At 39.7% G+C, this 14,683-nt stretch overlaps 1 protein-coding gene across 3 annotated transcripts in view; it reads left to right on the forward strand.

The window, feature by feature from the left end:
- The window catches only part of PTEN (phosphatase and tensin homolog), a 64,893-nt gene that overhangs the window by 37,270 nt on the left and 12,940 nt on the right, over window positions 1–14,683 (forward strand). The window contains exons 8-9 of one of the 3 annotated variants that reach the window (XM_065671137.1): window positions 6,759–6,983; window positions 7,933–11,518. The exons of the other annotated variants lie outside the window; for them this stretch is intronic. Of the exons in view, the coding sequence (XP_065527209.1) occupies window positions 6,759–6,983; window positions 7,933–8,118 (411 nt within the window). The 3' untranslated portion in view covers window positions 8,119–11,518. Of the gene's footprint in view, window positions 1–6,758; window positions 6,984–7,932; window positions 11,519–14,683 lie in introns of those variants that run through there. 3 annotated transcript variants of the gene reach the window in all.

Genomic DNA, 14,683 nt, shown 5'->3' on the forward strand with positions numbered 1-14,683 from the left:
CAGACTTTAAAATGAGCACCCTTATCAGTACTTTAAAATGAAAACCGAGATAAGACATAAGGGGTGCAGGCAGGAGAGGAAATGGAACCTAAACATCTGACAGTGTCCAGTTTTGTCCAGTGTCTGTCCTATCTTAGTTGTGAATTTATTATTACCATCTTCAGTAATAGATGGATTGCAAATGGACTTCACAGGAAGCATTGTGTTACACTGCTCTTCCCCAAGTAAGTCCCAAAATATCAGTGCGCAGCTCAGATGCTGGATCTTGGCCCTGTAGCACCAGGAGTGGAATTCTGTATTTGTTTTACCCTTATAGAGCACTGAGATCCAGTGTCAGCAGAAACTAGAGCTTGTTGTTACCACATACAATTTCTGTAGTATAAATGCAGACTTCAGGAGTCTGTAAAATTGTCCACAGAAACACAGGAAGTGTTCCACTATGATGTACTTTCAGAGTGTCGTATCAGCTGTGGTTTCATTTCTTAAGAATCTCTTTGTAGTTTGAATAGTTGATTTTCTTTTTGTGTGTTTTTGGTCTACTCTTATTAAGTACCCTAACTATTCAGGTTCTGTGAATTGCGGATAAGGCAGAGGTGATCCTCTTAGTGGTTTTGGACTGCTAGGGCTAAGAAATGCTGAGATGGTGAAAGTTCTTCTTTCTACCTGTGCAAGCTTTTGTGAGAAATAGAAACTGTCCTTTCACCAGACAGAAGTAGTTTGTAAAGAAACTACCTTCATAATATGCCTCAAAGATCTCTTGAATCTAGTGTCAATGCCATTAACCTTATGTAAGAGTGGAGGCCAAAAGAAAGTAGGTATATGGTGTTACACAGTTCTGGTAAGGCCACCTCTGTTAGCACTGATGTGAATGCAGACACAAGTTGAGGGCATCTGGGATGAGGTCAGTAGATCTTCTTGGATGTAAGCACATTAGTCTGTTTTATGAAGCCACTGCTGAGGTCTTCATGTTGAGAAATAGTGAAATACTCTCTGATGTGTGCTTTGGCACTAGAGGAGATTGTTCCCCATGGTCCCTTTGACAACTTGTTAAGTAAAGTGGCTGAGACAGGAATAGGGCAAAGGCAAATATTTGTGGCAGAAAACCTATCTTGACCCAAAGTTGGAACACATTTCTCTTTACAAGTGTCTCACATCTGTGCCTGTTCCTTTATTAGATAAGCTGACTGCACAGTTTTTACTCAAAACTGCAAAAGAAAGGGCCTTCCACTGTTGAGACTTGTCTCATTTTGGAGATCAGCTCTATGCACTGATCACCTAATTAATAAGAAGCAGCATAATTAGGAGTAATGGGATCTTACCTTTCAGAGGTTCTGATTGATTCACACGGAGTTACAGGTCTGTTGCCCTTCACTAGTTCTGTCCAGGTTTTCTGTCAGCAGGTTTAGAGGTAGCTGCTAAACAAGTTTTCTTGCATGCGCTTAAAGGCATCACAGTTAACTTTCCATGAGAAATGTGATGATAACCCTAATAACTTTTAATTAAAAGTGTAATGCCCAATCCATTCTGGGCCATTCAGGCTGGAGAATGGCAATATCTCCTCTTTAGGGATAAAGGAAACTTCTGTGTCCTCTTGCTGGGTCTGATTTGGTGTTTGAGACTAGTGATCTCAGCTGAAGTGCTCCAAGTTTGCTCACCTTTACTAGCTTTCAAATTTCTAATCTTCTGAAGAACAGTAGTGTTATCAGCAGAGCTCTCTACTATGAAGAGTCCTCGTCAAATTTGAGCTGCTTTTGGATAGAATTATTGTGCATGAAACAAACCCAACTTGAATGACCAAGTGACTTTAAGCACCTAGTGTTAAGTGTCAATGTGAAATTTAAAGTGGTGAAGTGTCCTGGTTTTATAATGGCAAAATTTAAATTAAGTAAATTCAGTGGCTAGCAAGAGCTGGCCTCAGCCAAAGGATTATTGATGCTGGTGAGCTGATGTTGGTAACAGGGTGACTGCCTTGAAAATATTACCCTGGTTCAGCTCTTCCATAATTTGTGCCACCTGGCATCACTTAGTAAGTCCACAACTTTTGATCTTTTCCTGTCTAATAAAGTTGCTTAGTTTATCTTGGACCATTTCTTCAGTATGATGTAGCTACTTCTTTCAAGAACGAAATGCATGCTCATATGAGAACAAAATGGCTTAAGGCTTGAGTACATTTATTACATGTGAATTTCTGATGGATAGAAGTTAGTAATTTGCTTGAGGTTGACCATGGTTTTTTGTTTCTCTGACTTGTAGCTTGGCGATTCTTCCATCTCAGACTACTGCTGTATTCTCTCTAGGTTTGTTTCAGTGTAGCTGTGTGAAACCTTTCTCTTCCAGTTGTTTATGTTGACATGATAATCTTACAGATACCCTTATATCACTTGGTTCAATGAGACTTCGTTTAAAAATAATACAGAAGATCTTGTAATCTTCCTGCCTGCCTGCAAAGCCTGGGGGTGAAGGAGACCTTTTTCAGGAGTCCTCCCAGTATAGATGAGAGGGAAATGTTGGTGTGGGTTTGTTTTTTGTGGTTTTTGTTTGTTTGGTTGGTTGGTTTGTTTGGTTTGGTTTCTTTTTTTTTAAGAGTCACTGTATCCAGACTAACATAGGCAGGGCCGACAACATTGAGCTGTCGGGTATGCCATTTTATTTCTTGGGTCTGTATAGATGAGAAGTTCTGCTGTGCAGTTCAAGAGGACTTTGGGTGATGGTTGTTTAGCAAACACTGAAGAATGAACTCTGGAAATGTCAGAAGACTTTAAATGTTAATCTGAAAATGGTACAAGAAGTTCCATCAGCTGTGACTACAGGAGGGTTGCGAGGCCAGCGTGGAGCTGGACAGTATCTCAAAAACCCTTAGCAATTAGTTCAAAGTGATTATAAGTGCCTATAGATCTGTCCACAAAATTAAACTCTCAGGAGGTTATGGGAACTCCGAGCTGCTGGCTTAAATGATCTTGCATTTGGATCTCAGTCTGCACTTAGCGGCAGGTATCGGCTCTAGAGTGAGATATATTTTTGTCAGTCTGAGCTGAAAAACTGCACAGGGTAGGCATAAGTATTGTATATCAAACTACTGTGATTAAATCAGCTTATCTCAAATGTCTGATACTGCACTGTGGATTTTATGGCACAGATCTGGTTATGGGAAGAACATCTGCGTCTTAGTTTTTTTGTTTTGTTCGGTTTTTTCTTTAAGGCCTGTGATGTAACTGGAATTGAAGCAAAGGGCATTCAAAAAAAAGCTTCTACCTAATAGTCGTTTTCAGAAGCCTATTCATTAAATTGTGTTCCTTGTGAGCGCTTTGTCTGGTATTCTGATTTGCTATATAAAGTCCAAAATTCAGTTTGCACCTTGATCTTTAAAATTCCTTTGGCCCTTATTACATGAGTGTTGTTGTCTCCCATGAAGTATCTTGGACCCTGGTGCTTTAGTTTAAGGTGGATGAATCCTCACTTTGAATCCTCACTTTGAGGTTTGTTTTTCAGTGAAAGCAGTGACAGTTATTCTTAAGAGCTAATTTCGAAAAGTCTTCCCTCAGCTTGAGTAGCCATGCCATGTTTCAGTACCCATGAACTTAGTTTATTAAACTAATTGGGTGAATGGAGTGGGAAAGGAAGAAAAATAACTTGATGCTTTGAAGAGCTGGAGGGAGATAAAAGGATAAGTGACCAGCTCAGCCAAGTTGTATTGTTTAGTTTGAGTCCCTGAAGACCTCTGCAGATTTATCCCAAGGAAAATAAATTAAAAGATGTCTAGTGAGAAGTCTTCTGTCTTGTCTTCTTCAGAATTTATCAGGAAAGCAGAGTCCCTGCAGTTGTTTCTTCAGGCAGGCCCTTAAGTGCCAAGAAAATCTTTCCTGCTTCTGTTCCACCTGGTGAAGTTTTAAGGTGAGGCATGACAAGACCATGCCTTCTGCTTCTCCTGGCAGTGGTTTACATGCAGTGGCCTTGTTTGCTTTGGCACTGCTATCCTCTGAAGGTGCTTCAGCACTATTGGTATAAGCCATTTTTCATCCCTCTGCTGCAGCATGTTTATCAGCTTTGTCCTCTCCTCTGCTGACCTCACTGGAGGTGTCGGGGGCACTAAGAACCAGCACTAAAGGGCATTGCTGCTTTTGCATTGTCCTGAAGAAGGATCAATCATAGTAGTAGCATCACCCCAGCTACAAAGAGGTGCAATCTTCCTTAACTGTGGTCTTAATATGGAAATGCACTTTCTTCTCTAAAGCCTCACTGGAAGGGTGATACCTCTTCAACAGTGGTGAGACTGCAGGTGATACATCCGCCTGCTTATGGAGCTGTTGGGTGCTGGAAGCATCAGCTCACAGTTGCATTTTCCTGCTGTTTATTGTAGATGGCACCTGGACTCCAAATCCCTCCTGTTCTGTAGCTGGAAAACTGGTGTCATTAGTTGTTCCTATTTTGGTTTGAACTGGTCTTTTGGTTTGAGCAGGAGTAGTCATCTCATCTCCGTGGAGGGCTACATATTTTTTGAGGGACTCGCCATCAGGACATAGGATGAATCTGGACCAGGTTAGCTTGAAGATGTCTTTGTGGGGGATTTTTCCTGGTGCCATGTTGTTCATAAGACATCTGCAGGCTGGCTGATGACTCATTGGAGCATTACAGAAGAAAACACTCTTGCCGTGGATGTTCATCCTCTACTTTGAGATCCTGGGGTGGGCTCTCTTAAGACTGTTTGAGGAACTGCTAGTGAAAAAGAGGTTGCTAAGTGTATAAGCAGTTTGGGCCTGGTGAGAACCTACTGACTGCCTTGCATGGATGGGGCCCAAAAAGGCTTCTTCATAGATATGATGGCTTGAAGGCACTTGGTGACAGTGGCAAACACCTGTTAGTCTCCCAAGACAACTGTAATTACAGCATGTTAATTTGGTAAATTAACTTGATTCCCAAAGGTACTGGTGAGGTGTTCGTTGAAGCAGGTAACTTCTTAACTATCAGAAGTGTTTCTGACCAAATTATTTAACTTTTGTCTTTGCTGTTGCACTTGCTTACAGACTGTTGGTCTTGTAGGAACTTACAGAAATGCACACAGTCTGGAAGTGGTTTTGTATGCTTTACCTAAAATACTGAAAATGGGTCTGCTGACCTTTGGTAGAGAAGGCAGATAGAAGCTTCGTCAGGCCCTTCTGAATTCCCAGTATTTGCGTACTTAGATGGTTTTACAAATTCGTGAGGAAGAAGAATACAAGTTAAGGAGTAGCCCGGGTCTTCCCTGTCCCCTTCTCATTGGCGTGGGAAAATATTGTGATGTTCTGCTGGTGCCAAATTACCTTCAGTAGGGAGGCATGCCCATATGATACACACTAGAACCGCTTCTTTTCCTCATCTGATTCCCTCCCTGCTTGCCAGCAGAGGTGGGCAGCTGGGAAGATGGGGCAAGAGACTGGAATTAGATGTCTGGTAAACCAAAATATGTAAATTAGCTCAGGAGTCAGTTTGTGTTCTGGCCCTGGGTAATACGAAGGAATGTTGGATTCTATTATGTGCCAGATTTCTCACCCCTGCAGCTTTAACAGATATGCAGAAATAGTGGCTATTGTGGGAAGACTGGCCATTTACATTATGGATCTTCTGCCTGAAAACTCAAATTGGAGTAAAATAGAAAGGTTAATTTGTAAAGAGGAAGTGAACATAGCTCAGTTTCAGATGGAGAATTGCTCATTAATGTGCTAGTCAGGACCAACCTGCTAATGGTAGTTGATCTTAGAAACTTCAGCTCTTGACTTGCAGAAGTACAGCAAGTGGTGGAGAACTGAAAGTATTCGGTGCATCCTATGGAGCTATTTAGCTGAGATCTTTCAGAGGTTGTCTAGCCAAGTGTAAAACATAACTGCTTGTTCAGTAGCGCATCTGGAGATAGACACTCAAAATAAACCTGCTAGTCATGATGGTAAATATGTAATATAGTGGATAATACCAGTCCAGTGGCTCTTTAAAATCACAGATATATTTGTATTTTGCCTCTTTGTAAAGGAATGCCTGTTGCATTGTTATGATGGGTAGTGTAACTTGTACCTTTCCAGCGGTGGATGATAATCTGTAATGTTCTGCTTAAGCTGACTGTATTTAAACTGCTGATGCCTCATATTCCCATTAAAAACTTCCTGTTGAGTAGAAGTGCAGCAAAGAGCTTTGAGTCTGACTTTCTCTTACTACTGGCCAGCAAACAAATGACTGGTAGAAACCATTTCTGTAAAGCAGTAATGAATCCACTATGATAGGACCCCTGTATTTGTAGGGTGGTTTTGCTTAATTACAGCTATTTCTGTATGAAAAGTGCTTTGTTACATGGGAAGTTATGGGAGAGGATATTCTTTATTGATAAATATTACTCACCTGAGCTGGTTTGCCCAGGTTGTCTCTTGGGTTTGGCTACTACTTGGCAAGGAATGAGCAAAAAAATCTCATCATGCCTTATGATTACAAATTTGTTTATTGTCATCTGCGTTTTTTATAGGTATGATTGTTTTAAAACCAACTTTCTATAAGGAGTGACTTCTGAAAGCTGAATTGGTTAAAATTGAGTTTGATTAATGCAGAGTTTTGTGTACTGTCTGGGGAAATTAGTGAAAATGCCTTTGCATGCAATGTAACCAGTGATGTACTGTTGTCCGAACAAGTTTTGTCTGATGTTACAGATTTGGTTTTGACTGGTTGATGATACTAGTCTAATTAATGTGCCATTAGTGTATACTGAAGCAAGCTTGTTCTTTGTCTTCTTCCTCCCCCAGGACAAAATGTTTCACTTTTGGGTAAACACATTCTTCATAGGACTGGATGAAAATTCAGACAAAGTAGAAAATGGAAGTCTAGTTGCAGATCAGGAACTTGATGGTATTTTCAGTACGGAGCGCTCAGATAATGATAAGGAATATTTAATCCTTACATTAACAAAAAATGATCTAGACAAAGCAAATAAAGACAAAGCCAACAGATATTTCTCTCCAAACTTCAAGGTCAGTATATTGTATGTGTAAACAAAGCTGAAACACTGCATGATGTTATCTGTCTGTCTTGCCTTATGTAGGCAAGAATTCATATGTTAGTATGGCCACCACTTAGTAAAGCTTCTACCTTTATAAGTTTATCAGCTTTTTGGGAAGTCAGTAGATATTGAAAGACTGGAAGTAAAGTTTTCCAGTTGTTTCAGATTTTTATCCAAGCCATTAGAGACTAGTAGTAGGAGACCTAGGTAGTATCTTTCCTGTACCAGCTGCATTGCAGCTCTGTGCTTTATACAGTAATTCCCAAGCTGATTTGCAGAGGTACTTGCTTCATGGGAATGTCTTAACATATGAGTTGAGCTTTGAGGGATATGAGCCATTGCGAGCACTGTTTTTAAAAATTGAAAAGCCATTTTTAAGAATTTTAGTACTTTCTAACTTGCTCAAGAAATACCAGTTTGAACTCAGCAGTGCCCATTTGACAGTGATGGCCATAGTTGCTTTTTGGAATGTTGCTTGGATCAGACTTCTAAAGCACACACAAGTCACCAGTTAAAGAATGTTTTGTTCACTCCTGTGCACACTTACTGGAATCTCTGTGATGGCAGAGGTCTAGAAGGTGGGGGTAGTCAAAAAGCTCAATATGGCATGGACTACTGCAGTGGTATGTTCTGCTGCTGTAAACTCAAGGGTAGCTGTGTTTGGTGCAGATCTACAGAGCACCTTCAACTGGGCTTGAAAAACCTGCTGCTTTGCTAGTTCCTAATTTTGTGATGGGTGGTAGTTTAAGAGGCTGGCAACCCTCAGAAGAGCTCATTCTTTCTTTCTTTCCAGAGTAGAGAGAGGAGCATGTGTGTGATTCAGTGTAGTGAGAGGAACCACACTGTTAAAAATTGCATTGTTACCTGTGCTTGTTTGAAGTCCAGATTCCCTTTTTAAATGTTGTTTTTTTCTTTCCCAGGTAAAGCTATTTTTCACAAAAACAGTAGAAGAGCCATCAAATCCAGAGGCTAGCAGTTCAACTTCTGTAACACCAGATGTTAGTGACAATGAACCTGATCATTATAGATACTCTGACACCACTGACTCTGATCCAGAGAATGAACCTTTTGATGAAGATCAGCATACGCAGATTACAAAAGTCTGAATATTTTTTTTATCAGAGATAAAAAAACACACAGAAAAACCAACCACGAAGAGTGACAAACTTGAATAAACTGAAAAAGGACCTTTTTAAATGGCAAAAGGACATAGTGTCAGATTACCAATTATAGGAACAATTCTTTCCTGACCAATCTTGTTTTGCCCTATAAATCTACAGGGTTTGACACTTGTCCAGTTGGGGGGAAAAAAAAAGGTTACGTAGCTCTTATATGTATATACCTTTTTGTGTCAAAAGGACATTAAAACTTCAATTAGGAACTATAAACATGGCACTTTCCCATTTTATTCCAGTTTTATAAAAGTGGAGACAGACCTAATGTGTATACGTAGGAATTTTTCCTTTTGTGTTCTGTCACCAAACGAAGTTTCAAAAATATACAGGTTCACATCCTGCCCCTTTTTTTGCACTTGTGTGGCAACAGAAAAGTCTACAGTTGGCTAAGATATGTTTCTAGAAGGTTTTACTGCATTCTAATGTATGTATTTTGGATGGGGGATGAAAAGTAATGCTCAGAAAGGAATATAGTCCGCTGGAGCTTGGCCCGTGTACCATATCTGGCTATTTACATGCATCTTTCTTTAGCATGCTACCATAATTCATCCTGGACAATTGAAGAGTCGCCGCTGTCACTGCTTGTTGTTTGTGCGTTTTCTTTTTTTAAGTGTAATGGTGCTAGAAAAGGCAGCTAGAGGGAGTGATTCTGTATAGGGGTACAGGAATGAACCTTCGCAACATCCTAAAGACCCGCAAATGAAGGGAGAAAAATTTTTGGGGTCACAGAAAGGAAACACAGCAACAATGACTTAACCATACAAATGTGGAGGCTATCAACTAAAATATGGGCTTGAAACAAATTGTTACAAAATTTGACAATGATTTATTAATTGGTTTTTTTATGGATTGTAATGGCTGCTCCATCTCCTGTGTAATCAAGGCCAGTGCTAAAAGTCTGATGCTATTAGTGCATACATCAGTCAACATCTTACATTTATATTATTAGTTTTTCAATCATATTCCTGCTGTGAATACTTCATGTGCTGCCTTGCAAGCTTTTCTTTCTCATTAATATAAAAATGTTTTGTAATGGTGCACAGGAAATTTCAATTGGAGATGCTCCAGGTTAATGTTTGTTTTGAAGATTTATGATGCATTTATTCAATCAAACCTCTGTCAGCTGTTCTGCCCCTTTGACCTTACACATTCTATTACAATGAGTTTTGCAGTTTTGCACACTTCTAAAAAACCCTGTCATTAACTGTTACGGAATTTTACTTGAATACTCAGTACCTGTTGTAAAAACAGACATTACACACAATATAGAGGAAACCAGTGCTGCAATAAATTCTCAACGCTGTGCATACATGACGATGCATACTTTTGAAAAGCAGAGCTTGTCCCAAATATATGGTTTGCTATTAAAAAAAAACATCAACCCAATACCGAAACAACAAACCACCCAACAAATTAAATTCCTAAACTGGGAGTATTGTATTATTTTTTCATAGGGATATAGCCAGGAATAGGGTTTGAGATTCACTTTCAGTGTTTAATTGACACACCCAAACTGCAGATGACTTAAGAGTACAACTACTGTTGCATACAAATGTGAAGTAGCTGACAAAACTGTTCTCTCTAAAGTATGCCATGAATAGCTGTCCCCAAATTAACACTTTTTTTAGGACATAATACAACCCCCCCCTTTAACTTATTGGTGCTGACATTGAAGTTCATTAGCTGTGTTCTCACCTAGATAACTGTGTGTGGAATCTGTAAGGGCCCTGTACAACAGCATTAATGGTAAGAATTTGAATGAGACAAGGCAGGATTTCCAGTAATTATTATTGGTAAACAAAGGTATAAAATGCCTCTTTTTTTTTTTCTTTCCTTTTTTTTTCTTTTGGTGTCTATTGGCCAGTTCTGCTCATCAGATTTATGATTCTAACTTCTAACAAAGCTGATAAATTTTTTCTTATAGGTTTAATTACACTTCAGTAGCTTAATGGTTCAAGATTGCTGGTTCCAGCGCTCATTATTCCCGCTGTTATCGACAAGCAGGAGGTGGTTACTTTGGGACGTGACGTTTAACTCTTACCCTTCAAATCATGTTTCACATTGTCTGTTTTTTAACAGTTGAAAATTGTGTTGGCTAATAAACAAAAATGGTTTTGCTTTAAAAGTATTCAGATATTGACACTGCTGCGTGTCCCACTTTGGATAGTAAGAATTGGGTTGGTGCGGTTCTGCTATGTAACACTGAGGGCCAGATTGGAAATCATGACGCAATGGGCTTTTGCACTGTTATTTTTCCTTTGGAATGTGAAGGTTGGAATGAGGGTTTTGATTTTTTTTTTTTTTTGAATGTTTCAATGTCTTTGAGCAGCCTTGCTTACATTTTATGGTGTAGTCATTGGAAATGGAAAAATGGCATTATATATATATTATATATATAAATATATATATTATACATACTATCCTATACTTTATTTCAGTTACCACCCCCATAGAAGTTGACAAGAATTACTATGACTGAAAGGTTTTTGAGTCCTTATTAAAACTTTATTTATGACAATATCCATAATTAGCTTGAACTGCATTCTGTAGGTAATCTTTCCTTGAGTTTCTGGACTGTATGCTTAAACCTTTTTGGATGTGCAACGGCTTACACGTCTGAAACTACTTGAAGGCATCACTTTGGTAAGAGCTTGCTGTGAGGCCCTGAAGCATCCCCTAGTCATTGGTAGCCCCACTCAAACTATTTGCCACAGCTATTAAAGGGCAGTTGTATAAATAGCTTCTGGATTTGTTCCTGTGGCATACATCGTAAACTGAAGTGGAGTTTACATGCAGCATCAAATGTTTCAGCTTTCAAAAAAAAAAAAAAAAGAAAAATACTAAAAAAATAGGATGTTAGTGTGCAAGTTCCATGTTTAGTCATAGCAAATGTGTGCAATATGTTAACGATGCCTGCGGTTGCCACAAAGTGCCTCGTTTACCTTTTAAATACTGTTAGAAAGTGTCATGCATGCAGATGGATGGGGTGGAACTGTGCACTAAAAGGGGCTCCAACTGCAGTGTTTGGCAGAGCTGCCTTTCTCTGCCGGTTCAAATTTTCAGTCTGTTTTCATATAGCATATATATATATAGATACTAAAAAAAAAAATCAGTCTGTTAAGCAGCCTTACTCTGATTCAGCCTCTTCAAATACTATTGTGCTGTGCAACAGTGGCTCTGTGTGTAACTGAGAATACACAAAACCCAAGTATGACATGTACAGGATAATGCCTCATACAAATCAGATGTCCGTTTGTTATTGTGTTTAACAACCCTTTATCTCTTAGTGTTAAAACTCCACTTAAAACTGATTAAAGTCTCATTCTTGTCACTGTGTGGTGGTTTTATTCTAAAATACGTTGCTTGTAAGCAGTGAAATTTTGAGCATGATCGTTAGAGCAAAGGATGCTCTTTTGTGTGTCAAGGGATTTTAAAGGAACTACAGCTGAAAACTTTGTGTTCAGAAGCTTTAAACAAGTGTAGGCATTGGAAGTGCAGATTGTGTGCAGGGAGATCAAGCCCTTTACTGTGATGCTGCCATAGTGAGATGCAGGACTGCTTTCTTGTGAAACTCAACCGTATTTAGTCTCCAAGTAAAAGAACTGTTGAAAATGCCCTTTACCTTAGTTTTGATGTCAACCAGTGCATCTCCAGAAAAATGAGATGTGAATACAACCTGAAAAGTCTTTCCCTAAAATAGCTTTAAATTGGCAATGAGATGCATTTTTCCCCAGTCAGAAAAGAATGCTCAACATGTATATCAAGTATGAAGTTTGAGGTTCTTCTGTTCTTGTTCCTCATCTGTTTTCAAATGGCACTTAAAATGTATGTGATGTTCCCCGTTTGTGTTAGGGTTACCCTTTGAGCCTCTAGGAAAGTGAGACTAATAGCTCAGTGGATAGCCTTTGCGCTTCTAGTGATGGTGAGGAACCAGGGTGGTGGTCTGCACCCCATGAATGAGGTTACTTTATGTAACTCTTGTTATTCCTCCTTCCTTCCTGCTGGTGATAGCACCAGCTCTGTATCACATCTGGCTGAGTGTTTGCAAAAACTGTGCTGATAAAGTAGAGGCTTGGTGCTGTGACCAGTTCTCTTCAGTGCAGGAGAAGTGGCAAGTAGTTTTGGTGCTTTATGGCAGTGGAGTTTGCCAGCTGTGTCTGGCTCTTTCAAGTGGATGACAGAGTTGTGGGATTTACACCCTTTTAATAAAACAGCAAGCAGTGCTACTCAGTCTGTTAACACATGTTCCTTTGCTGGGGTAAGCTGCTCTTTCATCCAGAAAATGGAAGTAGAGTGGAAAGGTATAGAAAGGAAGGATGGGAAGCTTTAAGGAAAGTAATCTAGACAGTGTTCACTATGTTGAGTAGTTACTATAAAGATACAGATCTATACAAAAGGATTCTAGCCTTGAGACAGGTGAAAAGCGCTGTTGCAGTGTGGATAAAGTATTGTATTTGACTTATACCTGTCTTGTCTATAAGTCCCGTGCGCTAGTCCTTAGCAGCTCAAAGCTGCTTCTGTAAAAATATTTTATCCATGTATAGCTATATGAATTAGTGCTCTGGTGACTAATGTGGTGATCGCACTTCCAAGGATGGTGCTGAGTGGCTGTATAGAGGTTGCTCCCTTATGTTCCACCCCTGCACCTGCAGTTTCCATGTACTCTCTGACTGCCTCTCCTGCTGAAAGCTTCAGCATGGGTGCCCTGGTGAGCTTTTGCTACCTTTGTTGTTGGCAGGAAACAACAACTTGGTCTCTTTTTAGGCATCCATGGAGTGATAGTCATTAATTGCATTTTTCGTTAAAAAAACTGCAGCCAGGGTTATAAATCACACTCTTTCGGGAAGGAATTATGTTGATAGCAGACTCTTAAAACACTTTTCGGACCAAAAAAATAAAGCCCAACGAGCCAGACCTACAGGTTGAGACCAGCCCTATAAATTGAGATTACGGATACAAAGGGAGGGCAGGTCAAATAACAAGCTGGCTTGATTTTTGGAAGACGTCTTCTCAGAAACAGAGTATGAGTTGCTTGTTACTTCTGCTTCTTTGGTTTCTTCTTAATCCTATTCTTTGGTATCTTCTTAACCTCCCCTCTTTCCACATCTGTCCTTCTTGTTAGTTTTGTCCTTTTATTCATACAATTCAAAGTGTCTTGTGCTAAGCATATGAGAAAAGGCATTTATTTCGAACTGATATGTCTACTAGAGTAAAAATCCATGCTTGTTTTTTCCCTTTTTGGTATCTCTCATTCCCTGTGGTTTGAGACTTTTTCTGTTTGGGTTTTGTATGGTGTTGCATTATTTGCTGTGTGTGTTTCTTCTCACTTTCTGCTTTTCTTCTGTGCCTTTAAACTTTTTAGCCACTGGTCTGTGTTGCAATGTAGGGCAGGTAATTCCTTTGTGCCTGTTTCCTGTAGATTTTTTTGTATACAGAGTTTGAAGGTGTACAGCAAGGAGAAATGCTTTTAGGTTGCTTTTCATAAAAGAATAGCTCTGAAAAAATGTTAGGGTTGTGCAAGTTTAGCAAATGTGTCTGCCTCAGTGAGCTGCTGATTGCTGCGTGAATCTGCATGTGTTTATTCAACCTAATGGGAAGGATAAGCACGTGTACTTGACTCGCGGTGGGCAACCTGTGCAGAAAAAAACCCTGTTAATTGACGGCTGGGCTCTCTTTTCCAGCTCAGATGTTTCTGTATGGGTTGTACTGACCATGGCAAAGAAGAAGAGGGTTTTAGCGGGTTTTATGTTTTGAGGACTCTTGCCTGATAACTTACTCTGTGTCCCACAGCTAACTCCAGATGGTGAAAACAGGTGGCACTTTGCCTTCATGAGACATCCTTTTCCTGCTTCAGAGCTTATTCGTTGGAGGAGTTTTAACTCAATAAAAGATGATATTTTAGAGGCTGAAATTTATACTTTAAAATGATTCAGGCTGCTTAAGGCTCTACTTTTTGTTTTTGTCCTCTAACAAGCTAGTGATAGTATTGGGATTATGTGGGGTTTGGAAGATGAAGGAGCTGAAAGCAGGTGGGAAATGCTGGATTAAGAAATTTGAGCAGGTTGAACAGGTATTAGGGGTGCCTCGTCTTCGTAGTGCTTTTGCAGTGGAAGGAAAATGGTAGAAGAAAATGGGAAGGGTTCTGTAATGGAAATACGCATGAATGAACATTTTAAATGGAAATTAATGAGTTTCAGGGATAAGAAGGGAAACTCTTTGATGTGAAGCAGGATTTAGTAATGGGAGAGAAACCTTGTGGGTGGAGGCATGGAACTTGTGAGAAAAGGGGTGATGGCTCATGTTTAGACAGATTTGCTGAGGTTTTGGAAAGACGGCATAAAACAGCTGATGAGAGGTATGTGAGGGGCATCTTGAAGGCTGAGTTTAGGCAGGAGATGAATTTGAGAGGTTGGCTTGAGGATCATTTGCTTTAAAGGTGTTTGAAACTATGGGAACAGGATGGCTGACAGCTACAGACTGTGGATAGGACTGCAAC

This window comes from Lathamus discolor, chromosome 3 (assembly GCF_037157495.1).
Source record: "Lathamus discolor isolate bLatDis1 chromosome 3, bLatDis1.hap1, whole genome shotgun sequence".
NCBI classification, from domain to species: domain Eukaryota; kingdom Metazoa; phylum Chordata; class Aves; order Psittaciformes; family Psittacidae; genus Lathamus; species Lathamus discolor.